Below are 27,792 nucleotides of genomic sequence, written 5' to 3' on the forward strand. Positions count from 1 at the left end.
AAGATTGATTTTATACAAACCTTACTTATCATAAAATATTAATTTAAAACTAACATTCTAATAATAATGATTTGAAAGCTTATGTGCAGTACGAATGAACCGTAAATAGCGGTGAATCTTAACGAATAATTGATGGTTCTGAATCAATATTCATGATATGAAAATAATGTAATTGTAAGACTGATATTTGATATAAGTATCACACATGATTCATTATGAACAATGGAAATAAATATTAATCTGCAAGTGGTCCCCAGAAATGTTTGCTTGGCCTAGTATGATCTTCAGTCAAGAAAAAGTCTCTTCCCAAAGATATAAATTCATCTTTAGTAATTTTTCCATCTTCATTAACGTCGATAAAGGTGAAGGAGACAACGGCATGCTGATTCAACAGAATAATGAAATTAATCATACATTTTTAATATGACTATAAGACATATTAAACATGAATTATTCTTACATCATTATCGATATCAAGACATCTGAAAAATAATTTAAATTCTTCGACTGATATTTCTCCATCGCCATCTTTGTCCACTGCCTGTAAAATATTATTCAGACAAATAACCAAAGTGAATGAATAATTAAAACAGATAGAAAAAATAAAGGAAGTTACAAAAACTCAAGTACCTTGAATAAGAAAGGAAGAAAATGGTGACATTTCTTTTTTAGAGACGGGTCATTTAAAACATGATGCATCTCTTCAAGATATTGTTCGACGCCCACGAGGTTGTAAGGACTGATCTCGCCCCACTGCTCGACCCACATATCCTATAAAATAACAATTCTTTCGATGATACCAATTTTATTGAAATTTCCCGCATGGAAAAGTATGTTAATTAAATACTAACACTTAGAACCTTCTGAAAGTCTTTTTTTGCTTCTGGTGATAAATGACCTAAATCAGCAAACCTTTCAGCAAGAAGCATAAAATCTTCATAGCTAATGACACCATCTTTATTAACGTCTAAGTGTCTGTGTAGTGTACTCATTTTTCTTCTCCAAAATTCAGACTGACCCTGTAATTATACACAATTATTGAGAAATAAGAAATCCAATTTTTTATATTTTTAATAATCTAAAAATAGCTTTCTCTTAATTTATCACGTTTCTTTGAAAAATAAAATAATAGTTCGGTATTAGAACTGTCACTCATTTTTATCAGTAACTATAAAAAATTATTGATATCGTCTTTCATTAGATACTTAATATAATCCAGTAAATTCAAATTTGGGTGAAGGCTAATAAACATTCAACTTTATTTCGCGATAACCTTTTATGTCGATAAGCATCAGGGTCTGGATTATTTAAATATGACAAAGCATGTTAATACGCATATTTAAAATGATATATATTTATTATATTTTCCAGGTAAAATCGAGATAGTTTATACTGTTATTTATCCGCACAATCAAGGACGACAACGTGGACTTTACATCGTTACTCGACGTCATTGACCGATTCGCACTTTCTCATATGATTGTATTATTGTTAGAATGCATTTACAAGTTTTATGTTGTTATTTAACATAAAATAAAACAACAAGTAATTTGTTATAAAATAATCGATAGAGACAAAAATAGAATTGTATAATTACTGACATGGATAAATATTTTTTAATATTTTTTATCTGAAAAAAACATTATAATGGACATGAAATGAGATAACTGTCTGAATGGATACATGATCGCTTTTGTGTGGGTCTGATATAACATATCTTCCTCTCGAACTTGGTAAGAATAAGTTTTCTCCAGAAGTAGTATAATCAATGGCAGACAACTGGTAACTTACTCTGTCTCGTTCTTCATCAGAATCGCTGTCACTGTCACTCTCCTCGTCCACAGAAGCTGATGCTCGAGTATGGTGGACATTCCTCTTGCTAGACATAGTTCTTAGCATTGGAGAAAACTGAAAAATAATATTATTAGTTGATGACATTTTTTTAAGTCTTTGCATTTAAATGATTTTAACTGGAGTATAGCTTGAGTTTACTTCAGTTCATTCACCCGTATGCTTTCTTTACAACAGCGGATTACATAAACTATTGCTAATGATTTCTATTGAAAAATAAAATTTTTAATAGTGATTCAAACAAAATAACCACTCTGGATACCTCGTTAGCCAGACATGTTTACAAACATCCATGACAGTTTCGAATTCTTTAGTCTAGATTCGATAAAAAAGGTCATTCTAATCTGTCGGAAGTTATTGAATTTTAATCAAGTAAATCCACATGTGTCATTTAAATAAAATTAATTTCATCGACAGATTTTTTGAAAATATTACCTTGAATTTTAATGAATTATTTGACTTAAATTAATTAAATTATTCAGTATTTTGATTTTACATAAAAAGTTTTCAATGTTATTGAGTTAGCAAAAATTGATTATCAGGAATATTCTCGTATTTCATTTTATTTTCTTTTTCACTGATCAACAGACCGAGAAGACTCGCAAATTATATGGGGCTCAGTCCCTTTCTCGAAAATATATGCTGCGTAGTAAAACCTGAATTGCCTTATGAAGTTTCATCCTTTGTTAATTCTGAAGACTAAATTTAGATTTATTTCAGTTATTTTGTTCTGATTCATCAAAAAAAAGTAAGAGGCTAGAAAATTATGCAAATTCACAACATTTTTCTGCGATAAGATCGACGCCATTTAAATAAAAAGTAAGAAAGCAGTACCTGAAACTTTTGTTTTGGAGTCAATTGAGAGTGTTGATCGGCGAAGAACGTATTGCATATTGTCGGCAAGGCTCGTTTTTCGAAAGAAACACTTTTTGCAACAACTGAACGTAAACCATGTCTTAGTAATGCTGTTGCCATGGTAACTAACGTTTCAGATAAACAGAAAAGTTTTTAATTAAAATAATCTGCAAGTAAACTCGTATAAATCTCATATGAAACTAAACATAAATAAGCGTGCTGGGCCCTTTTTGTTTGGAACGCGCTCAGTCTCTGTTGGCCCCCACTTGTTCAATGTGCGCATGCGTCAACATACACTTCGCGAACCCCCTTTTGTCGTTTTATCTTACTTTTTTATTCTTTATTTTGCAGCCACATGTGTAAAACATTGGCGTAGAACTGAAAAAGAATCTATAATATTCGTAAATACTAAAAATTCAATTAATACAAGTACGAATTTTCTATTGAAATATTTTTTTGCATGCATACGCTCATTTTTATCTTCATAAGCATTGATGTCTCTTAATCATGACCCAACAGAGTTGTCGGGCCATCAGAAACATTATAGATTACTCCGAAAAATGGTTTACAATTATAAAATAAGTATGCGTCACGATAAAAGTCACAGACGTCAAGAAAATTGAACAATATTATTTTGACATACATTTCCAGTGGGAGTACGTGACCAGTAACAGGCAAGTAAGTAATTATTGAAAAGAAAAACTCCATTAAAAAGATGTAAACAAGAAAATTCGAGGACAAGTAGGATGTAATACAACTTTTTTTTTACATGACTTAATAATATATTGATATCTAAATTAATGCAAATATCAACATAATTTTATTTACAAGAATAAAATTGTCACGAGCGTTATTTATAGTACTTATTTAATAATTATAAATATATCATTTATACAAATTGTACTTTAACATAATTCTTCTTCAAGGAATACTATATATATTATTATTATGTTATTATGATTAAGTCATATTTTCGATGAAATATTAAAGATTATTTAAAATGTCATAGAGTATAACAAATGGTGTTAAAATATCACTGTACAAATTTTAACTTTTCCTAAATTCAATTCGTTCAACTTTTACTTCATCTCCTACAAGCTGATAAACATACGTAACGACAGTCGAGCTTTGTATATCCATTAATACAAATGATGGAATGACATTGCTATGAAGATAATAAATAAAATTAATTTTTAAATCTAAATTTAAAAAAATCCATTTGCGAATCCAATAATTGAATTAAACTTACGTGTCTAAAGGATTGTATGCTCCGGTTGCCGAGCCAGGATTTATATAAAATTTATTCTCATGTTCATAGGCTTCAAACTTATGTGTATGGCCGGATATCAAAATATCTACATCTAATTGCCTTTGAATTAAGGCTAATGATTCTGGATCTCCCCAAGGAACCACTTGATGTCCATGTGACAGACCAATTCTAAATTGCCCCACTGTCACCACTTTTTGTTCTGGGTAATTGAGATTCTAATATAGAATGAAAGAGCTATTAGTTTATCTATTCATCATAAATAAAAATTAAAATAGAGGTTTCAACTCGTGTTACCTCGTCAAAATCTCCTCTGACAACATGAACATCACTGGCTAATGTTTTTAAATAATCATAAGATTCTTTTGTACAAAGATTACCGGTGCACAATATATGTTGTATTCGACCAGGTACTAAAAGTTTCTTAAATTTACTCGGTAAACTGCTACACCGGTGTGGAATGTGCAGATCTCCCAATACTAATACAAGCTGGAAATATCAGTTATAAAATTGTCAATTACTCCAATTTTACGATTAAAGGTTACATATTCAACAATAATTTTTCTTTTACTCACCATAATTATTTAAATATTTCACTAAATTACAATATATATTATGCAATTTTGTTAGTATTATTATTGTAGTTTTAGCTTAAGTAATTTGTAAATAATTAGATTATTAAATTCTATTTTTTAAATAAATGACAACTGTTTTGACAAAAATCTAGTTAGAATAATCGCAGAATAATAATAATATTTAGCATAGACATGCTAATATCAGAATTTTTCAACAAAAATATATTTAGTACGTAAGTCAACTGTATGCAGCGCGACGATCTTAATATTGAATAAAGGGTTTTACATAATTCGTCAGATGACAGCATCATTCAATTCCAAAAATATCAAAACAATTTTTATTCCAACCGCGGGAAAATATTTCGCAAACATTATTCGATTATATATTTTTGATTTATCATTTATAATCAAGGTTTTGTACACTATAAATCATTGAACTATTTTTTTTAAAAATATTTTTCTAAGAAATGAAATGTGTAATACCAGGAGCCAATTTAAAAGGTATTTTATGATGTATTTAGATAAATTTAGGTTATAAACATAAAATTTCCGTCTACTGTAAACTAATAAATAATATAATGATTAATAGTTTTAGCAAGAGCTATTCATGCCCTTGCAAAAATTGGAGAAGAAATGTACGTACAGCCTCAAGAAAGGGCTTTGTCATTTCGAGCAGTCAGTATGTCAAATGCCGCATATTGCGATTTTACATTTCGTGATAATTATTTTTCGTACTACAATTATGGGAATTTAGATGAAGAAGATGCTTTAAAGTGTAAAGTTGCAATGAGGGTAAGAAAATTTAAAGTAAACGTAAATTTATTCAATTGTGAATTAAGTAATTTAATCAACAACTTGCTTTATCTATGAAGGGTGCCATGGCAGTATTTAAATCTCCAGGAGTTATTGATAAATTAGTAGAGACATGTCATATCAAATTAGAACCTAATGCACCAAAGCTAATTATTATTTTAAAATACAAAAATAGTGTTACTAAAACTTTTTTACTGCCCATTTTGAACTGTGAAACGTTACAGGTACTTAGCTATCACTTTCTCATTGTTTATATATAATGTCTGGAAATCATTAAAGAAAAAATAATAAAGGTTGATTTGATATTTTTTAGGCATCGTATAATAAAGATGGAGTTGCTAATCATATATTGGTCCAACCAAAAGTATTAGGTGATGCATTACAGAACTTCCAACAGAATTTACTTGAAATTACGTTAGATGTAGTCTCTGACAAAATTTTAATCAGAAATTATGTACATGAAAATACCAGTAAGTAGTAATGTTTTTTACGTAGAAAGTAAATCATTTGTTAGAACAAATCAAGGATGATTAATCAATTTTTTCTTTAGATGTATCAAACTCTACACGAACTCAACTAGCTCCAGCGATAGGAGAGTTTGACACTTATATAATTGGGCAAAATGCGTGTATTACATTTTGTATGAAAGAAGTCAGAGCGATACTTTTATTTGCAGAAATCGTTTCACTACCTATTCATATGTTTTTCGAAATTGCTGGAAGGTATGAAACAAAAAGTTTTTTAAATGTTAACATCAACATATTAATTGGAATTTTTATTTTAGACCAATTGTTTTTGTGATAAAACACTCTTCTTTTGAGGCGAATCTAGTACTTTCCACATTAAATCCAGAACCACCAGATGTTGCAGAACTTTCAATTCATGAAAGAAGGCAAGCTCTGAAAAAACGAGGAGCACTAAAAAGACCTAAAAAAACTCCAAAAACACGACCAAGGTCGAGTAAAATTTCTACCCCTGAAAGTAGTTACTTATCATCAACTAACAACTATGACACCAATATTTCAAAGGGTCCAAGTACTTCGAAATCCAAAAAATTTCAAAATGACGACACAGTATCAGTTAATGATATCAAAATAACGGGTTTGACTAGTGATCAGCGATCCTGTTCGTCAAGTGAAGTTATATTAGAGACTAGACCATCAAGAGAATCTCAAGTCTTGTTGAATGCAATTGAGAAAAATATAGTTTCAGAAACTCCTTCTTCAATTAATTCTACGCCAGCACGACATCCACATTTGTTTACTAGTGAATCTAGTGATAGTCCCTTATTATTTTCGCCTTCTACGAAGAGAGCAGCGAATGGAAATAATAAGTACGATTCGAATAATGATGTGCTAGAGGCAGATGTAGTGCCCAATTCACCTCAACGATCAGCAAAGAAGGCTAAAATTATATTTAAAAAGTGTTTACAAGCAACATTTGATCCTAAAAATTTACCCGGACATGATACCATGTTAGCAGAAGATTCTGATAATGACTGAAATTGATTATTAATATCGTATCATTGTCATATTGAGTATGACTTGTTGTTTTTTCAATATGAATTTATTTTGTTGTTATCACAGTTTATATAATAAAAATATTTTTATAGATTAGTGCACGTGTTCTGTCTATTTTATACTGTACATAAGTTTTAACACTATTCATCAGAGGGCAGTATTAAAAGAAAATAAAAACCACGTGTTCTTCTGAGAATAATGTTCATCACAGAGAATAGTTAACAATTAAATGTATATATAATATTTGTGTTTATATAATTAAGAAATGGTTGTACATAAAATAAATTCTGCTAGATTTTTTATAAAACTATCAACGATAGCTAGTGCTGGTTTAGCTGGGTTTTGGGCAGGAAAACAATTAGAACGAAATCAGTATTTTAAGAATAAAAATGATGAAAACACCGATGATAGCGATATTTTATCAAAATGTAATATTAAAAGAATGCCTGGCCTTCCTTTATTTGGAAGTGTTTCTGCTGCTTCCCCTATTATTCCAAATGAAAATCAACCAGATATGGGAGTTAAAGCATCTGTGACAGCATCTAGAGTTGGACAAGTAAGCTTTTATTTTCATGCCATCTTTTCTTTTGTTAACATAAAAATTTATGTTTTACAATATTTTGTCACAAAAATAATCATCAAACACTAACCATGATATTTTTTTTACATGCATGAATCATATCCTAACCAAAATTGATTTATAGCTGTTTTATTGCTTCTCAACGTTTTGGAGTAAATTTATGATAAAATTTTTAATTTGATAAATATTTAAATTTTTTATTATATTATGGATGAGAGTAAAAAATAGGTACATTAATGGAAAAAATAATTCATTAAAATTATAGATATAATCTATTAACATCAATATACTTTATTTGATATAACAATGTTTCAACAATTCTTTCAGATCATGAAATATGGCTTTCCTGGTTTTGACACCATTAGATCCTTTGATGACTTCGTATTATCATATGATAGAAGAAATCGTGTAGCACATTGGGTATTTGAACACCTCACAAAAGAAAAATTGCAACCTGTTGAAAACGTAGATAGATCTACATGCGAATTCAAAGCTGACGAAAGCATTCATCCTTACTTTAGGTATTGAATACTGATTTCAATTTCTCAATTATAATATTCATTGAACAAATCTTTAATTATTTTTTTATTTTCTACCTTTATTGTAGATCCAATAACAGTGATTACAAAGGAAGTGGTTATGACAGAGGACATTTAGCCGCTGCTGGCAATCACAAAGGCTGTCAAAAACATATACAGCAAACATTTTTTCTATCAAACATGGCACCACAAGTGGGACATGGTTTTAATAGACATTCATGGAATAGATTGGAAAAATATGTAAGAGGTTTAACGAAAATATATAGTGATGTCTATGTATGCACTGGACCATTGTATTTACCAAAGTAAGCGATAAAAGCTTTTATCTTCATTTATATGCGGGGTGGTCTTTAGTTATCGATCTATTTTTATGTCAAAACTAAAGTGAAGTAGATGTTTAAATTCTTTGGTCACGAACCATTTTTTCTAGTGTATATTTATATTTCAATAGCTAAGGATCACTTGAAAAGAGAATGTCATATTGTTTTGAGTGAACTCTATCAATTATTTATTTTAAATTTAATTAAAATTTTTTAAATTGAACTATTGACAACTCTGATTTAAATATTTTCTGTTAATCAAGTAATTTTATTATAAATTTTTTAACAGGAGAGATAGTGACGGCAAAAAATATGTAAGATATGAAGTAATTGGTTCTAATCATGTAGCGGTGCCAACTCATTTCTACAAAATAATTGTTGGAGAAAAAGATTCCAAGTATGAAATGGAAGCATACGTCATGCCCAATGCTCCGATTGATGATAATACTCCACTTACAAGTTTCTTAGTACCTCCAGAAAGTGTAGAAAGAGCCGCAGGGCTTTTATTTTTCGACAAATTAGCACGTAGTCAATTAACTAAGATAAATGGTAAAAAAGCGTCTTAATGCAAACAATAAAAATATAAACCAATTATTTATAAAATAGACGAAATTTGTAAATGGTATTTATTTAGTGAATTATTTCTCAACATTGATTGAAATGTTAAATACATTAATATTATTATTACTATTAGTAATACTTAAGTTATAAAAATGAAATGTTACTCTCACTGAGTATTTAGTGAATTTTAAAATGGTTGTTCGTCTGCTAATCTATTTGTATCAACAGACATTAAAGATCAATTACATACATTATTAATTTTTCTATTCAAAATTTTATTGCTAATATTTTTTTACAATTTCAATTTAGTTCAAGAGTAATTACTTAAAAAAAAAAACTCCCAACTCTCTTATTGGTTTAATAATTCTTATCGAATGACAAGATTTACATTTCAGTCTTGAAAAAAATGTTTTTAATTATTTATCCGTACATTTTAACTTTTTAGTTTTGTTTTATTACTTTGGTCGCGACGGTAAATTTGATATACAATATACTATAGAAAACAATTTCTACATAATATGTTACTAGCATGAACAACTGTAACTGATAATTTTCTTATATTGAAGTATATATAATTATTTTATATTTACACAATTAACATTCTGAGTAACAAATGCGTGCAATCGTTTAAATTAACGTATTAATTATTATGTTTATTAATTTGTTTAAACTCTATATCCCAATATGGGCAATGTTTTATACTTTAAAAAATCTATGATCATAGAAATTCATCCAATAAAAAATACACAGTAAATAATGTTCACAGTTTTTATATAAATATAGCAATCATCATTAAAACAAATAAAATATAAGGCACTAAATGGACGGGCCTTTGACGTTTTTTTAAAATAATTTCTTGTTTATCGCCTTAGAAAGTTGCATCACGAGTCTTAAGTACACTTTAACATTTTAATTATAATCATCATTAATTGCAATGTTATTTAATGTCATGTGAATGTCAAGTCATTCTTATCTATGTATAAAATTTGGAGCATAAGGAGTAAAACAATAAAACAAAATAATATCTGAGCATATCGTTTCATTCCTTAAAAAATCGAAAGATAATGCAGTGAGGACTAGAAATTGTGATAAATTTTCCTTCGGTAAATTCAATTTATCCTCAAATTAATCTTTCTTCTGGTGGTGGTTTCATAACGTTATCCATTTCCACTCTTGGATTACTGAATTCTTGAGCACTTGGACTGTATGTACCTCGAGTCGCTCTTTTCTTTCTTGCCATCATAAATAATGCAGTGAGTGATCCCGCAGCGGAAAGAAGTAATATCCCAACTATCGGTCCAACAATCATGAAAATATTGATCGCTTGACTTTCTGCTAAAACCTGTGACTATAAATCATAAGTTATATTAGTTTTAAAATTTAAATATAATACATAAAAAAAATGTAATAAAAAATCTTAAAATAATTACATCTGTGCAATTTTGTCCTGTGAAACCAGGAATACACATGCATGTATAACCACTAGCTAAATTGCATTCACAAGTACCGCCATTCATGCAGATATCCTAAAGAAAATAGTATAAATATTATTATTCATCACAAAATAACTAAAAAATATATTTTAAAATATATGAGTAATAGATTTACCTCAGTGCAAGGATTCAACATTTCACAATGTTTGCCGCAATATCCATGGTCGCATCTACATTCGAATGAACCCGGGAGATTGATGCATTGTCCTGATCCACAGTCATAATTATTTTGAATACATTCATTAATATCAATACTACAGTCGTCTCCTTTATATCCTGTTCCAGTACAATTACATTCATAGTTATTAATTTTATCAACACATTGTCCTTTATTTTTGCATTTAGGATTTCCTTGTTCATCAGGAGCACAATCATCAATATTTATTTCACAATAGAGTCCAGTAAATCCAACAGGACAAGTACATTGAGGTTCCTGGTAGGGGAATGAGTTACATCTACCACCATTTTGACATTTCCTTACGTTGCAATAAAGCATATCACATCTGGGACCTTCATACCCAGTCATACATGTACAAGTAAAATTATCACCAGTTTTAGGATTTACCACATCTGTACAAGTTGAGCCGTTAGCACATGGATGTTCTTTACATGTAATAAGTCGGAAATGTTGACAGAGTTCACCGGTAAATGAATCTGGACACTCACAACGGAAAGAACCAGGAAGATTTACACATACTCCATCATGTTGACAAGGACTTGTGGGTACACATTCGTTAATATCTTTATCGCAAAGCCAGCCCTGCCATCCTTTATTACATTCACAAGTATAATTAGCAATACCATCGATGCAAGTAGAATTATTCTGACAATTATTGCTTTCACATTCATCGATGTCTACTGAACAATCATCTTCTGAGTAACCAGGAGGACAATCACAAACGTAACTATTAAATTGATCTTGGCAGTGACCATTATTTTTACATTCATTTTCAAAACAGAGTCGACAGCCAATGCTATCATGAGTGGTGTTAGTTTTTAGAGCAAAGTATTCAGTAGGGGTAAAATTAGCATTCCCATATACTTGATCAAAGGTATAATAATGGAGTAGCATACCACCAATTCGAACTTCTCCAAGACAACCTTTGAATGCATCTCCCGACATCATCATGTGAGATGGTAGTGGTGTAGTTAATTGATGTTGATCCATAAATTCTACACTATTTCCGTGAATACCTTTCTCATTTATAGCGTAACTAGAACTTCCATCCCACAAATTGCCACTCGTTAAACCTCCTAAAGTAACTGTGCCAGTATTGAGCAAGTCATACAGTAAATCAAAACTAAACTTTGAACTTGAGGGTGATGATGTTTCGTCAAAAGAGTCAGCATGCCCACAAACTAAGAAGTTATTGTTCCACTGTAAAATAATTGACGTCCAACTGCCATCGAAATCATCCTTCTTGAATGTTATTACGTCTTGATGTAAAGCATCTAATTTCCATTCAACAGTAATATTATCTTTATAAACTGAAATTGTAAAATGTTCGTCACCTGCATATCGTGCAATATGCATTATAGTTCCACCACTGTTAGATCTGTATGTGATTTCAATGGAATTCATGTATAGCTCTGTGACATTTGTCTGTTGAATTTGATTAAAAACGTAAGTGAAGGATGTGCTGATACCATCAAAAGTAGCATTCGCTATGCATTCGTAACCACCATCCAAATTCTGACATTTCGATCCAGAAGGGCAATCTTGTAGTTGACAAAACTCCATTTCTTGGCATGTCTTTCCAGTATATCCTTTCGGACATTGACACCAGAAATCATTCCAAGTAACATAACAACTTCCATTATGATAACAAGGATTACTGTCACAAACATTATCTGATATCACTCCAGCTAAAACTTTCTCTCGGTCCATTGTAACATTTCCAAATGAGATTGGCGGCGGAATATCTTTAGCCTTCAATGGATAAAATTCAACGACCATTGTATCAACACCGTTAGATATCTGTACATCTTGAATAATTCCTTTAAAGTTAACTTGTGGCATTAATTCAGGTTCCATTTGTCTACTGTCAACTTGACGAATATATCTAGATAACTGTGGTAAACCTCCAAGGTATAAAACGGTTGCATTTAGTTGTCCTGTCGCACTAATTGTTTTTCGGAAGTATTCGGTTCCATTTATTTTAACTTGAACTAAAGTAATGTTTCTAATAACTTGGATTAAATGATTATTACCATCATTTAATTTAACTCCATCCACTGTATAAGACTCAGTTCCATTAAATTGCATTCTAACAAGAAGTTCTCCACCTTCTAGTTGTGCTGCAATGTAAGTATTTTCTGACGATTTAGTATCTAAATTATTGCTTAGCTCTGATCCTAAATAGAAAATATCGCCACGTTGCTCTCGAGTACGAACAAACATTGAAATATCTACAATATATCGAACAGCTCTTCTTGCTGCATCAAATACTTTAACAGTTACGTAACCATCTGTGATGTTTTCATAACCGAAAGTTGCTGCTGTCATGTTGTACTGACATGTATGCCCTAGATATGGACGTTCACATTTACATGAAAAGTCTCTCCATCTGTCTGTGCAATGTCCGCCGGCTTTACAAGGGTTTGGTGAGCACTGTTCTTCACGTGGACATACAGGTTCAATGAGTTCCATCAATACAGAATCTGAGTTAATTCCGGGATAAATCCATTCACCATTGATAATAACGTCTTCAGTGCAACCAACAAAAAATGGTGGCCCGTGTGGTAATTTTCTAAGATAACTGATTGTTCCACCAACATAAGTTGTGGGAAAAGTGGTTGGTGATGTGGTGGATCCTTCATTTAAATTTATCGGGTAAATTGTTTGTTCTTCATTTGCTGAAAGTACTAAGTGAGTTGCATTAATAGCAACAAATACTTTTTGCCATTTAGAATTATTTAATCCACTTCCAATAAATACTCCTTCCCATTTATTAAGAATACTAGAATGTAAATTGAGTTTTCCATCAACTAATTCAAGAATGTAGAATGTTGTTCCTTTACCCATGGCCAAAAGCCCATTCGGAAGAGTTGTGCGGAATCGAAATTGAATATCATAGCCTTCGTCACGACTTGTATTAATCATTACATAAGAATTACCACTTAGAGACATAGTTGTTACATGATCGCAAGTATCTCCATGAAATCCACTAGGACAAGTACAATTAAATTTGTGTTCAGTTTCATTAACCAAGTATGGCCAACAGGTTCCACCATTGTGACAAGCATTACCTTGACAACCAATAAGAGCTACTGAACAATTTTTTCCGCCATAAAGAGGATCACAACTGCAATAATAATCAGCACGACCGTCAGTACAACTTCCATGTTGGCAGGGTTGATACTGCATACACTCATCAATATCATGTTGGCAATGATCTCCTTCGAAACCTTCATCACACTCACAAGTATATCCTCCAATTCTGTCCTTACATGTTCCAAATAAACAAGGATTGCTCTCGCACTCATTAATGTTTTTTTCACAGTTTTTCCCAGTGAGACCTTGGATACAGAGACACTCATATCCACTTGCAGTTGAGTAATTAAATTCTTGAGTAAAAATAGCTGGGAGATTACGAGCATTACTTTTATACAATTCTTGATTGGATCTTTCTAAACAAGTTCCATTATACTGACATGGTGAGCTCTCACATTCATTGATATCTATTTCGCAATTTTGTCCAGTATATCCCGAATAACATCGACACTTATATGTTTTAATATCATCGATACATAGGGCGTTATTCACACATGGATTAGAACGGCATTCATCGATATTATTTTCACAATGAAAACCTTCAAATCCGGTATTTGTACAATCACATGTATAATTATTGATACCATCAATACATCTACCATAATTTAAGCAGGGTTGCGAACGACAATCGTCTATATTTAATTCGCAATTGTGCCCAGTAAAACCTGGAGTACAAATACACTTATATGCAGCAATTTGATCGATACAAACAGAGTCATGTTGACATGGGTTACTTTCACATTCGTTTACATCTATTTCACATATTTCTCCACCATAACCAGGCGGACAGATGCAATCGAAGTCATTGATTTTATCGATGCAAGTTGCATTATTTTGGCAGGGACCACAAAGACATTCATTAACATCTACATCGCAATGATCCCCTGAAAATCCTGGTCGGCAGTAACAGTTAAAACTTCCGATTGTGTTAATACAAAGTCCGTAATTACATGACTTATTTCCAAGTACTTGACACTCATTAATATCTGTATCACAGTATAACCCAGTGAATCCTGGATTACAATTACAGTGGAATCCATCATCTGGCAAGTTGATACAGGTACCATTATTACATGGTTTCGGAGCACAATGATCAATAATTAATGTACAATTAGGTTCTCTATATCCCTCTCGACATTTACATTCATATCCAACAACTCCATCAACACATACTTTGTTTTCTGGACAAACGACAGATACGCACTCATCGACGTCAATTTCACAATTTTTCCCCTCGAAGCCACGTGGACAATGACACACATATTCACGTTTCGATCTTGGTGTTAACGTACAAGTGCCATTGTTTTTGCATGGATTTAAAGAGCAGGCATCATATTCACGCTCGCAATGTTCACCCATATAATCTTGAGTACAGTTGCAGGTATATCCACTCATACCATCTACACAAGTCCCTCCATTGAGACACGGTTGAGAGAGACATTCGTCGACATTGATTTGACAGTTTTTACCTGCATACAAAAAATTATTCAAAATTATAGTAAAACACTACACAATATTTTTTCTAATAATAATTGCAGTAGTGTTCATGATAAAGATCATTATACATTGTTACGTAAATTTAATTAATCAAATAATAACAACGCAAGAATAGGAATTAAATGAAAAATAGTTTAAAAATAATATTGAAACTGGGTAGAGAAATTAAATTTCAAAAAATAAATATGAACATTTTGAAGAATAAAAAAACTAGACGCAAAAATAATTGCATGTAATTGAGAAAGTCATCATAATAGATCAGTATTCTACATTTTATTGAAATTAACTTTCTATTTTTTGAAATGAAAAGAGCTATCCCAATGGATTCAACTAACTTTGATTCAAAAACTCTTTTTAATACATGCTAAAGTAACTTGAATTAAAAAACTCGTTTTATATTGGTACAAAAGTAATTAAATTCATTTAATTTCAAATTAACTTTTCATTAAATTTGTTAAGCTTGGATTATTTAGGAAGCTATGGATTAATGTATGAACTCTTTTTATGAACACTATGACAATGTTTTAATAAAGATTAGATGTAAAAGCACACAGAAAGCATGATGTAAACAAAGAAAATGATATTACCAGTGTAACCAGGTAAACACTGACAGTAATATGTATTAATTTGATCGATGCATATTCCTCCATTTCTGCAAGGATCACTTGAACATTCATCAATGTCTATAGAACATTCCGGTCCTGTCCAGCCGGGTTCACAGTTGCAGTAATAACCACCAGGCTAATGACAATACGAATATGAAAAAGGCATAACAACACATGCAATGCAATACAAACACAAAACTCACAAAATCATGACAAGAAGTGGCTTGAGTACATGGAAGATTTCGACAAGTAACTGGCTCCTTGCACTGTGATCCTGTCCAGAATCTAGGACATTGACACATGACCCCGTAAGTAGTTTCAATGCAAGTACCGCCATTATAACAAATTGAACACCAGTCAGAGATTGGAATGTGACAATGCGATCCTAAGTTCCCGAAGAATGAGCGATAAAATGAATGTTTCAAAACATGTACATACATATACATAAGTTAAATACGAATGCAAAACAATGATAGTAATCAACAACAAATTAATTGCATATGAACATTCAATGAATCCATAACTCAGATATTATTTTTTATATTTACCTTTCCACTCATTTGTGCAGGTACAGTTATATCCATCATCATTGCTTGTGCAGGTTCCACCATTGACACAAGGGTTACTAGCACAATAATTAATGGTACAGTTGGGTGGATTACCCATGTAGCCTGGTTTGCAAACACACTGGAGTCCTCCTTTAACATCTAAGCATATACTATTAGCTGGACACGCAGCATTTTCACAATTACTGGGACGTTCACAATGCTGGCCACCAAACCCACTTGGGCACATGCAGTAATAAGAGCCTACAACATCTGTACATGTGCCACCATTAAGGCAGGGTCCTGACAAACACTCGTTTAAATTTAATTCACAATTTTGTCCTTCGAATCCTTCGGGACAATGACAAACGTAACCACCATAATTGTCAAAACATTTGCCATTATTCAAACATGGGTTATTGACACACTCATCAATATTGACTTCACAATTTTTTCCTTCATATCTGTTGGAAAAATGAAAGTTATGCATTATATTAGTAGGTTATCATACTATGTCTTTATAATAAAAGCAGTCTTTGATGTAATATGAATATATATACTAACCCAGTGCTTTCACATCTACAAGTATAATTGTTGACTCCATCAATACATCGACCACCGTTCTTGCAAGGGTTTGATTCACATTCATTTATATTTATTTCACAATTCCTACCAGACCAGCCGGAATTACATTTGCACTTATATTCAGTCTCTGTTAAAGCCACACAAATGCCTTTATTTTGACAAGGATTTGCATGGTCTTTACATGGTCTTACTCCTAGTTGAGATTCACAGAAACGTCCTGCATACCCTGGTGCACAGGTGCAAGTATAATCTCCTATTTCATTCTCTTCACACGTACCCAAATTCCTGCAGGGATTACTGTTGCATGGTGAGCCTAAAAGACAATATGCACTGATAATTTCAGTCACTGATAACAGTGATTAAAACAATCCCACAACACATTTAAAAGTTAATTATTTAAATTCCTTTTAAAATATTTCGTTGTCATTGTTTGTGGTTTAAAATCTTATTTATTCTGTCAAAATAAATTTAAATTGCTTTACAAATATTCATTTTAAAAATTAAAACAATAAAAACTATCTAATAATGTTATTTACTGTTTTTAATTGAACTAATCAAAAGTCATTTTTCAGATATAATTATCGTATAAATGAAATTTATTCGATTACTAATTGTATTAATGAATTTGTACATGATAGAAAAAACGAATAAAAAGATTCGATTGATAGAAAAAAGTAGTAAACTACTGGTGCAATGACCATTTTTCATGCAAAACAAAGAGAAAAAAGAGATGTAAATATTTTTTCCGTGGGGCATCTGTTGTGCAAACAATAATACTAGAAATTGCAATTGAGAAATAGCAGTCGCCTACTGCAAATGATGTATACAGTTGTAAACTACTTGAAAGTCTATATCATTAGCGTTACATGTATAGAAAAAAAATAAAACAACTACCATTGTCGATTTGACAATTTTTTCCAGAGTATCGAGCAGAACATTGACACTCGTAACGGTCCTGTCGTGATACGCATTTACCGTGCATCATGCATGGTTCGTTGTGGCAGTAATTGGTGGTTGTGGTGTCTGTTGAAATTGCAGCCAGCCTGCTGAGTATGCTGTATTCACCTGAAATATTTAGACAAAGCATGCAAACTACTGGTGATCTAGCTTAAGCTACTTCAATTGATGTCACTCTGGTGAATATTCATTACACTACTGAAATTTGTATGGATCTAGTACGAAATGATAAGTATATATGATACTTGCAAGTATTCTACTCTAAAAAAATAGTAAGAAGAAAACATGAATTTTAACAAAAAAAAAAAAAGAATTATTTTAAATCATTACTCAAAAATACACGCTTTTCATTTTAACTATCTTGTTTTTTTTAATCAAAATCTCAATCATCTACTAGTCTCTAAGTATTTTCAGAGTATTTTTTACAGAAACAATTAAAACTTTCTATTTAATAATACTGCTGAACAACTGAAAACATGTTCCTTTGTTTAATTAAAACGGATCTATTATAACTAAAATGTTTATAGAATTAAATATTTATGGTAAACTAATTTACTTGTAATGTTAATAAAATAATTATTTGAACCTTCAAAGTAATTTAAAATTCAGTTTCATTGTGAGACTTTTTTCTAGAGTTCAATATTAGATAAAAATAATCTTCCTGTCCATCACTAAACCGAAAAGTACTTTTTTCTGTTAAAATTATATTGTTTTTTCAGTCTTTAGAGAATGTTTTCAAGACCAGGGAATCGCAAAATTACTCACATCCTCTAGTATCAGATGGACAAGTTCCTAATAGTGCTCCATAATTGACAGTATTATTAAAGAGAATTCCAGGTCCTTGTAGGATGCATCCTTTGAAGCCATCTCCAACAATCAGTGTGTTATTAACGTTATAATCAGGAAGCATAAGGATCGCTGAATTATAAGTGGCATTGGCAATGATCTAACATGAATAAATTATAATAAATGTTTTTTTATATTCTGAATAAATAAATTATGTATTAAGTAGAAAGTAATCATTAAAGAAAAAAAAAAATACCTGACTGTGACCAGCTGCAGTAAGAGTCAGATTCCCAAGCCTGAAGAACAAATTGACATTTTGCCAAACATTGTTTAGAAGTTTAGCACTCAACTTTGATTCATACTTTTGATTATCAATAAATGCAGTAAAAACTAGGCCATCTACTGTGACATCTAAGCTAATGGTGTCGTCATTATAGCTTTGAGTAAAGAGTCTTCCTCCTTCACAAGTTCTAAAACTAAGACCGCTATGTCGATGGACTGATACCATAGAAGAAAGCTTGAGAAACGTTGTTCCATTGAAGTATGCTTCTCTAGGGTATTCTTCGTTGATACTTCGTGTTGTCTGAGATAATGAATTGATGCTAATAATTAGGCTCATGAAAACTGTAACAAAAAGAAAAGAAAAGTATGAATATTTTAATGTTAAAAAAACTTTTCATTGTCATTAACAATTTGTTCAAGTATTTTTTCAATTAGATATTTCTTTTTTTATAACTACTGAACATTTGAACTTATTGATAATGTATTATGGTGTGAAGTATTTGAATAACTTATGTTTCTGTGTGAATGAACTTGGTTCTTGAAGTGATTTGTTAAATGTTCTGTTATTTTTAAAGTAAAATGAAATAAATCATAAGAATATCTTGGTAAATTGTAAAATAAGAGATAATATAGTAATGTTATATGTGAAGTTTATTATTATTCGTGTTTTCAATCTCTCTACTTGAATTAAATCCAGACCAGTTTCTACATTACACGGTAGACTTGAGGGCGCAGGGTTCCTGTCCGCCCACACACGTTAAAATATTCAGACGATTCCATTCGTCTTTGTATTGTTTTACTGTATAAATGCATAAAAATTTTGTCATAAATGAAAAATATTTATATACTTGTAAAAGTCTGTTTGAGCGGATAAATGGATATAATGGAAAAAAATTCCCACAATATTTTCACTAGAGTTCTTTGACTCTATTAAAGGTGTAGAATATATATATACAGACACACTGAGATATATAAAGGGTATGAAAGACTTCAAAGTAGTGCTGTGTAGATGACTCAACGACATCTCAGCTCTCACCACGCCTTCGTCAGGCATTGAAGTCTCTTTGTTGAATTGAAAAGAGCAAATGGATTTGATAAATGAGATTAAAGTTTTAATGATGCATCTATTTCACTATACTTTTTTTTAGTTTGCAAATTTTTTTAATACAATATTATAAAAAAAAAATTGGTGTTAATATACATATATTTTTGATACAAAATTATTCATATTCCTAATGAAATAACATTAGTACAGTGTTAAGTGGTAATTTTGTTTTGAAAATATTAGTAGTAATAAGGTAGATAATTAGTACATATTTGATTTTTATCATCTGCTTTACACTTAATAATGATAGAAAGCCAAATCCTTGAATACTATTAAGAAAGACATTCATGCAATTACAACGGATGTGGTGATATGAGTTATTATTTCTAAAGATAAGTTTACAAATAATTGAAAATTATATATTTAACTTAGTTACTAAGAATAGATTAATATGAAAATGACTCGAGGCAATAGAAAAATAATTTAACTAGACTTTTACAAAAATTTCATCTGATTTTGAATAAATATATTGTTCTGATTTTAAATGTGGTTTTGCTTTTTTCTCTAGACTGCACATGATCAGATTTCAAAAGTGTTCGTGGAATGCAGTGTAGTACTTACGTAATCATCATCATAATAAAATAATAATTTTTGTAATAGAAACTTTTGATACAAAATAATAAAAATGATTACTTATTCAAACTTCCTTCATTTAAATAAATTTTATAATATTTTTACATTCATATATTTTTAAATTCTACTTTTTCTAAATTTAATCTCACTGTAAAAGATACCTTCCTCAGACACCTTGAAAAATAAAAAAATGTTCAATGTAAAAAAATCAACAGCATTTATGGATGAATGAATCTTCAATGAGAAAAAGAAAAAAACAAGACAGACAATAAAACAAATCTATCAATATTTATTTAAAAATCAATGAATGAAATTATATAAATATATATGTATCTGAATTTTTTTTACGTTGGTATTAATGACGTTGTCGATTATATATCTATAGTAATCTGCATATAACTTCTTAATAAAAATTCCAAGGATTATTTATTTAATAACTAACATATTTATAAACGTAAATAATTAGTCAACCATCATCAAGATTTATTTCTGAACGTTTACTCATTAATAAGATAAAAAATTTAATCAAAAGATCTTCTCAATAAGTGTAAAGTCATTCTCGAGGAAGAGTTTTAAAATACATTCCGTTAAAGATAATAATAAATAGGATTGTGATCTAAGAGGCGTGGGGATCATTGCCTGAATACCTTAGCAAACTATTAGTATATATATATATATATATATATATATATATATAGATGTACACAGATACAAGAGTCAATTGCACGTGTAGTTTCCATCGCGATGTAACGATCATTTCGAACTGCATATTCCCTTACAACGCACTCAATCTTCCGTTAGGCACGTTCCATTTACGTAATCAGTTACACTATTTGGAATGTGGTATATACCGGAAGTCAATTAGAATTAGGAAGTTTTATAAAAATATTTGAACAAAAATTTGTGGAATGAATTTTTTTTCCTGTCTTCGTTGTAGATTTTTCTTTTTTAACCTTCAGATGACACAAAGAGTGAAATGAGTCATCTCTGTGATCATTGAGCGTTACAATCATGTGCTACTGTTGCTATACAGGTATATATGCGTGTAATACTTGTACTTAGACTGTATGTACATGTTATTTTCACGGAATCTAGTCAGAAAAGTATAGCATCTTCATTTATGTAATCTTCATCGACATGGCAATGTCATGAGAGCCGGAAGTAGAGAATTTTCAAGAAAAAGAAAATATAATATTGCTGAAAATTAGCACACTTTTATGTTACTATTATAATAGCTATCATAATAATAGCACAAAGATGATATAAATTTTAAATTAAGTATTATGATTAGCTAAGTAGTGATTAATCACTATGTAATTTTTCTTTATTAAAAGAATGTGTATTGTTGGTTTTTATAGGAGAAATTTAATGACTGAATTGTATATTTATTTCATAGAAATAATCTTGGATTGGAAATTACTATGAAATGTTAATTGAAAGAAGTTTCTTATTAATATTTAATTTTATAAATGAAGATAATTAATAATTTTTTCTTTAGTTATTTAATATTTATAAAATTTGCAGTTTTAATTTTCTGAACATTGAATTTTACAAATTATCATCAAACATTCTTCATAATCAAAAGAAAAATTTATTCAATAATTTTTTTTATTACTTTGAATTTTTTTTTGTATTTTAATTTAAAAAACTTCATTGCAGATCTATCATCTGTACAATAATGTTATTTTTGTTCAATTTCAATAACAATTTAATGACATGAAAATAAAGTTACAGTTCGTCTGTTAAGTGAAGTGTTAATTATTCTACCAAAATACTTTACAGAATTTTTATTCATTAAGGTATGAGGAAGAGAAGAAAAGCAATAAAGAGAATCGTTAAAAAATAGGAAATTATTTGTTTCGTAATTGACCAAAGATGAAGAATACTTTGTTAACACTCTATTAATTTTAATTAAAAATGGTAATGAAAAAACAATTGAAAATATTATTTTATTTATGTAATTGTCTTTTTACGTAATAATTTATAACGTGGAACAAATATTTTAATTTTAAAAAACAGTTCATTTCAATAATTACCTCTTTTCAATAAACACAAAAAATGGCGTCCTAATTATTTATTTATCATTACGATGTTAGTTTTGTTTTTAATTCATTTAATTAAAATATTTTAACACTTTACAAATTTCACAATTATTTGAACTTGGAAAATTATTAAATAAATTATAATGTAAATAATAGAATATATAAATGTTATTATTATAATTTCCATTCGTTTCAATATTTATCTTTGTGATAATTAAAATATTTCCAATAACAAAATTAATGTAAATTAAAATTGAAAAAAAACAATGTAATTGTTGTAAAAAATGTTTAAAAAAAACAATTAATGCAGTATATCCTTCTCAAACTGAATCACCAACTTGGTGTTCTATGACACAATGAATTTAAGATCTGTACGTTACATCCGGTTCACGTATTTGCAAACACAGTTTGAGATATCTTTTCATTTTGGTAACGGTAAATAAATAGCTAAATAATATTCTGCTAAAGAGAATACTTAAAAAAAAAATTATTTACATGTGTAATACAAAACAATTCGTACAAATAAACTGAATCGTATATATGTAATGACAAATTATTGACTTTCTTCAACAACGAGTTCATTCATAAGGTTTCCCTTGGGTAGAAAATAACATTTTAAATATATCTAACGTAATGAAAACTACAACGAATTCAATGTTTGAATGAATTCATGATATAACATGTATACCTATATATATATGTATGAATTGTTCCAAGATTCTTTAGCTCTATTGGAAATCTTTAAATCCGCATATTTTTTTACTATAAAATCTAACGGCTCGTTTGATACGTTAAAAAGTAGAGCGTGAGGTTAGCTATATAATTCTACCTTTTCCGTCACTATAATAGATATTGTTTTACTTTTTTAAACCGATGAAAGTTTTTTTTTAGTGCACATGATTACCATATATTCGCCGATGAATTTTTTTCATCATAAAATTATTGAAACGTGTAGAATATAATTGATTTATTTCTACAAAAAGAAAGCTTCATTTCAATTAGCGATGATGCTTTTTATTGTTCATTTTCGTACATGAGTGATTAAAATAGATAATATCGAATAAAACTAATGAAGTAAAAAATGTAAATCTTTTTAATTTATCTCGTTAATTAAAATTACGCTTAATGTGCTTTTACATGGCGAATAATAATCACGTACATGCTTACAAGTATGTTAAAAATTTAAATAAATATTAACGATGAGAAAGTATTGAGTTTAAAAAAGATAAAATAACTCTATATAACTGATAAAATCACTTTTTACTTTTTCAATTACTCATTTAATTAAAATATTCCATTTTTTTCGATAGAAATTGTAGATGAATATTCGTTACTAATCAAATCAATAGAGAAATAGGTATTTTATGTCACATAGCGTTATCAGTAGAAAAAAAATTAAAATTAAAATCAAATGAAGGAAAAGAAATGATTGATGGTTAATGTAAATAATTAAATTTGTCTGAAAATATAAGTGTTGTTTCTGATTTATAAATTATTATTACATTAATCATTGTATAAAATTACAACGACAGAATTTTTGCTGAATCTAATAAATATATAAATATGAATACTTGCTCAGACATACTGATATGACGACGTTTAAATTTATTACATTCGTTAAATATTTTTATTCTTTAAAAGAAGGATTAAAAGTCATTTTTCATTATGTTTATTGTTAAGGAAAAGAAGAATAATAATTGTAATTTTGCAAGGAAAAAATTAGATAATTTTTTTGTTTGGAGTGTAGAACTCCAAAAAAATAACGTTTATAGGGTACTAAGGGTGTTGGTACTCCATAAGGTGATTCATGACATCATCGATTTTTCTACCGGATATAGAATATTTTGTTTTTAGTGTTTCACATATTACTTAGCAACATTATTAGCAAGCTATCACATTTTTTGTTATGAATAAGCTATTTCTTTTGTTAGAAAGTCATATGGTCATCATGTTGAAACTACACAATATGTTTCAATGAAAATTATAAATCATCAATAATGAATATCATAGAATTTCATGAAATAATTTTTTATTTTTAAACTTATGAATCATTAATATATAAATAAAATGTATTTTCTCTTGAACATAAATAATTAAAACTAATTGAATTATTTGTGGTTTTTTATAGAAAGATTTTTAGATTACTCTTTCCTGTTTATTTTCGTTGCACAAGTGATATGTTTAAATAAATATAATGACAAAAAATATTTTTAGCACTATTGTAAAAGGCATTTTGAATTTTTCATTCAATTTTTATCACAATATTTCCACTTCAACATAAAATAAACCTTACCCTGTTTGTTTTAATCAAAATCTCATTAAAATTTGACACTTTATCCTTTGAATAAAAATCTCTTTACTCCAGAAATACACATATTGCATTTTTGAATATTCCATAGTAACTCTCAGTACTTTAAAATGCACGAATTCGTAAGCTCAACAGTTTCTCCTTTAAAGCATGGCTTGCTATATTATGTAAATCAACACGTTTAACAACAGAAACTATGTTTAACATCCCATAATATAAACCTTTAGTGAAAAATATATTAAAATGCACACTTAAAAATAGTATTAACTTTTTTCCTAGTATAGAATTCTTTTCAATTACTCAGCAGATCTTCCTTCCAGACCAAGAGAAATGCGATTCTGAAAAGAATGACGGATATTTCTTAAACAATCGTCTCATTGTTTTCTTGTTAAGCTACTGGAAAAGATCTCGTATAGTTTTTGGTTTAGTTCTATAGACTGCATATCACAACACTGAAAACTTCAATCTCATTTTAGCATACTAATATTTTACTAAATAATCATAATAAATAATAATAACACAAGTTCTACAAACTCAATTATTTTTTATCTTTCAAATTCGTGATTCAAAAATAAGAGAAATGAATTTTGGTAGAAAAATATAACTGATCAGATTTTCACAAATAATTATATTAAAAATTAAGTTATAACACAGGAAGAATGATTGTTTTTTTAGAGTAATAAAAAAAAAGAAAAACAATTAAAATTAAAACATTATATAAACGTAAGTCAAAAATATTATCTTTAAAAACAAAACTTATTATCTTACTCCATAAAGAAAAAAATGTCATTAATTAAAATAACATTTAATCAGAAATTGAAAACACATTCTCAAAGCTGTCACACATGATATCTAGAAACACTGGAGTTTAGTAAAATATCACTTATCTCAATGTGCATGAATTCTCATATATTTTCTCAGATTCCAGTTGTGAGTCTAGATATTTCACTTTGATGACGCATTACCAATGAATTTAAACATATATATATATATATATATGCTATTTCTCTATATCTACATTAACTTGTTTCCACAATAAATTTATAAATATAGATATATACATATATAATAATAATCATTATCATTTACTCACAGTAGAAAATAAAAGTTAGTTGATCATTATTTATTACGGGCTTCCATGACTTTCAGGAATTCCACTTTTCACTTTTTAATTGATGAAATCTAAGTATCAAGTATAAAATGATTTTGCCTAGCTAATGAGAGGAAATTTTACAATATACCAACAACAACGTGTGAACAATTTCTAAGACGTTGATGAATATTTAATATTTTTTAAACATTACGTGTTAGATATATTTATAACATTTAAAACATGTACGCACTTGAGCATGAAGACCAGTCAAGGAAGAGTGTAGAGAAGATTATTCATTAATGCAAAGTGTTGGTATAGTATATTCACCTGATGCTATAACTTTCAGTATTTTGTATTTTTTTTTTGTTGCTCTTATTTTTTATTTCGAATTTTTTTAAATAGTTTAATTCTTCTCAGCTGACTCAAACAACTGCATGATATATTACAAAAAAATGCAGTCAAAGTAGAAGCTTTCAGAGATGTGATAGTTTTGCTCTTCAGTCAAATCGAAATTAGAGTAGATAGACACATGTATGCGTAATGTCTGTAAAGTAAACTTTATGTGTATGCATACATGAGTACAGAAGGTTATTCACTTTATAAAACGCGATACTATGATGTGAGATATAACGTAAATGGGTCGATATTTGTATAAGTTGGTTAAAAAAAACTTGGTCATTTCTGATCAATAATACAATCAATTTAGAGATCCATCGGAAGAGCTTCGAAGAACTCAATTCATTGGTAAAAGAAAAAAATGTATTCGATTGCTAGGAAATTGAGTGGATGGTATTGACGATTGACATAAATAAAAATTGAACGCTAATAAATTTCTCACCGTTGGAATTTAGTAAAAGTTGAAGGCTACATAATACTAAATACACTTTTATTTAGGTACAGGTACTGAGAATCTGTAAGATGCATAGTTTTAAAAAAATTCTTCAGTTACGGTCGAATTTCTTCTTTAAAAAGAAGAAATACCTTGGAACCCTCCTTTATTAAATGTATTCTTAACGTCTTTTCTCATCTACAACCGCCTGACGGATGCAGGTAGACGATCAGGTGCGGTTGACTGGAACCCCGGACACCCCAGTATTTTTCTCTCTCACCTGTCACGCTTATGGACACCAACAAATTTAGTCACCTTAGTCATATACAATAACCTCCACCTGTTTTTCAGATGCTTTATTTCATCGATGTTCTCAATGAATGTAATTCGATTTATAATGCAACGTAGACCAAAAGGTTTGACAAACATAATGCAATGATAGTGTACAACAGAAACTATAGTAAAGAACTCACCTGCGACAACGCAGAACATTTTTTTGCCGGTTCGCGCGTAAATCCTTGGCATTTTAACTCACGTCAACAAACTTCACTTGCACATCATTTAACTATTCTAGATACTATTTCCGTTTATTATTGGATCATTATCCAAGTTTATTGCGAATAAAACACGTTATTAATATATTTTTATTCGATTTGGTACATAAGTCTTCCCACTTTTTTTTTACCTTTATTTTGTTTGGATCATACCGACGCTAGCATATACACCCGCGCCGCTTGCACGTACACAACAAACTGCCTCTTGCAGAACGCAAGGGTACAAAGTTCCCCACCTTTTACTCGAATGCTTTGAGAAGTCTTGAGTCTCCCTCCAATTGGTGGTCTAACAACTCCACCACTACCACCAGGTCAATGACGATTAGCTGCGACTTCTACCAGGTACGTATCTTGTTTGTGAGCACCTTACTACCATTTCAACG

At 29.7% G+C, this 27,792-nt stretch overlaps 5 protein-coding genes across 6 annotated transcripts; 2 read left to right on the top strand and 3 right to left on the bottom strand.

The window, feature by feature from the left end:
- Positions 1 to 70: 70 nt before the first annotated feature.
- On the bottom strand, positions 71 to 2,826 carry LOC118070680 (sarcoplasmic calcium-binding protein). Its single transcript, XM_035089429.1, has 6 exons — positions 2,686 to 2,826; positions 1,792 to 1,908; positions 852 to 1,019; positions 631 to 771; positions 461 to 541; positions 71 to 382 (listed from the first exon to the last, which is right to left on the bottom strand). The coding sequence occupies exons 1-6, from the start codon at positions 2,824 to 2,826 to the stop codon at positions 236 to 238; spliced, it is 795 nt and encodes a 264-aa protein (XP_034945320.1). The 3' UTR covers positions 71 to 235.
- Positions 2,827 to 3,556: 730 nt separating this feature from the next.
- On the bottom strand, positions 3,557 to 4,701 carry Vps29 (vacuolar protein sorting 29). Its single transcript, XM_035089430.1, has 4 exons — positions 4,549 to 4,701; positions 4,271 to 4,462; positions 3,956 to 4,191; positions 3,557 to 3,871 (listed from the first exon to the last, which is right to left on the bottom strand). Exons 1-4 carry the CDS (start codon positions 4,549 to 4,551, stop codon positions 3,754 to 3,756), a joined length of 549 nt encoding a protein of 182 aa, XP_034945321.1. The 5' UTR covers positions 4,552 to 4,701; the 3' UTR covers positions 3,557 to 3,753.
- A 189-nt stretch (positions 4,702 to 4,890) lies between these two features.
- On the top strand, positions 4,891 to 6,977 carry Rad9 (cell cycle checkpoint control protein Rad9). Its single transcript, XM_035089426.1, has 6 exons — positions 4,891 to 5,049; positions 5,138 to 5,340; positions 5,421 to 5,585; positions 5,675 to 5,831; positions 5,912 to 6,083; positions 6,146 to 6,977. The coding sequence occupies exons 1-6, from the start codon at positions 5,016 to 5,018 to the stop codon at positions 6,861 to 6,863; spliced, it is 1,449 nt and encodes a 482-aa protein (XP_034945317.1). The 5' UTR covers positions 4,891 to 5,015; the 3' UTR covers positions 6,864 to 6,977.
- An 81-nt stretch (positions 6,978 to 7,058) lies between these two features.
- On the top strand, positions 7,059 to 8,927 carry EndoG (Endonuclease G). The gene is made up of 4 exons (XM_035089427.1): positions 7,059 to 7,437; positions 7,789 to 7,982; positions 8,069 to 8,305; positions 8,610 to 8,927. Exons 1-4 carry the CDS (start codon positions 7,147 to 7,149, stop codon positions 8,884 to 8,886), a joined length of 999 nt encoding a protein of 332 aa, XP_034945318.1. The 5' UTR covers positions 7,059 to 7,146; the 3' UTR covers positions 8,887 to 8,927.
- A 708-nt stretch (positions 8,928 to 9,635) lies between these two features.
- On the bottom strand, positions 9,636 to 27,634 carry crb (crumbs). Of its 2 annotated transcripts, XM_035089424.1 has the most exons (11): positions 27,329 to 27,634; positions 18,880 to 19,247; positions 18,603 to 18,783; positions 17,775 to 17,945; positions 16,860 to 17,193; positions 16,299 to 16,759; positions 15,954 to 16,135; positions 15,733 to 15,886; positions 10,490 to 15,117; positions 10,312 to 10,407; positions 9,636 to 10,229 (listed from the first exon to the last, which is right to left on the bottom strand). In XM_035089424.1, exons 1-11 carry the CDS (start codon positions 27,378 to 27,380, stop codon positions 10,002 to 10,004), a joined length of 6,855 nt encoding a protein of 2,284 aa, XP_034945315.1. In that variant the 5' UTR covers positions 27,381 to 27,634; the 3' UTR covers positions 9,636 to 10,001. The 2 variants fall into 2 exon arrangements, with proteins under 2 accessions (XP_034945315.1, XP_034945316.1); XM_035089425.1 differs by lacking the exons at positions 15,733 to 15,886; positions 15,954 to 16,135.
- Between the last annotated feature and the right edge of the window lie 158 nt (positions 27,635 to 27,792).

Source organism: Chelonus insularis, unplaced genomic scaffold, assembly GCF_013357705.1.
Source record: "Chelonus insularis isolate UGA/USDA-ARS -01 unplaced genomic scaffold, ASM1335770v1 contig_66_pilon, whole genome shotgun sequence".
Lineage (NCBI taxonomy): Eukaryota > Metazoa > Arthropoda > Insecta > Hymenoptera > Braconidae > Chelonus > Chelonus insularis.

Coding starts and splice junctions, on each gene's coding strand:
- LOC118070680 (XM_035089429.1), bottom strand. CDS start 2,826: ATGGCAACAGCATTACTAAGACATGGTTTACGTTCAGTTGTTGCAAAA. Junction 1,020..1,791: donor CTGATGAAGAACGAGACAGA/GTAAGTTACCAG, acceptor GTATAATTACAG/GGTCAGTCTGAATTTTGGAG. Junction 542..630: donor TTCTTCCTTTCTTATTCAAG/GTACTTGAGTTT, acceptor AATATTTTACAG/GCAGTGGACAAAGATGGCGA.
- Vps29 (XM_035089430.1), bottom strand. Junction 4,192..4,270: donor TCAGAGGAGATTTTGACGAG/GTAACACGAGTT, acceptor ATTCTATATTAG/AATCTCAATTACCCAGAACA. Junction 3,872..3,955: donor GCATACAATCCTTTAGACAC/GTAAGTTTAATT, acceptor TTATCTTCATAG/CAATGTCATTCCATCATTTG.
- Rad9 (XM_035089426.1), top strand. CDS start 5,016: ATGAAATGTGTAATACCAGGAGCCAATTTAAAAG. Junction 5,050..5,137: donor ACCAGGAGCCAATTTAAAAG/GTATTTTATGAT, acceptor AATGATTAATAG/TTTTAGCAAGAGCTATTCAT. Junction 5,832..5,911: donor TTATGTACATGAAAATACCA/GTAAGTAGTAAT, acceptor TTTTTTCTTTAG/ATGTATCAAACTCTACACGA.
- EndoG (XM_035089427.1), top strand. CDS start 7,147: ATGGTTGTACATAAAATAAATTCTGCTAGATTTTTTATAAAACTATCA. Junction 7,983..8,068: donor AGCATTCATCCTTACTTTAG/GTATTGAATACT, acceptor CCTTTATTGTAG/ATCCAATAACAGTGATTACA. Junction 8,306..8,609: donor GGACCATTGTATTTACCAAA/GTAAGCGATAAA, acceptor ATTTTTTAACAG/GAGAGATAGTGACGGCAAAA.
- crb (XM_035089424.1), bottom strand. CDS start 27,380: ATGCCAAGGATTTACGCGCGAACCGGCAAAAAAATGTTCTGCGTTGTC. Junction 18,784..18,879: donor CTGCAGCTGGTCACAGTCAG/GTATTTTTTTTT, acceptor TATTCATGTTAG/ATCATTGCCAATGCCACTTA. Junction 17,194..17,774: donor AAATTGTCAAATCGACAATG/GTAGTTGTTTTA, acceptor ATTGTCTTTTAG/GCTCACCATGCAACAGTAAT.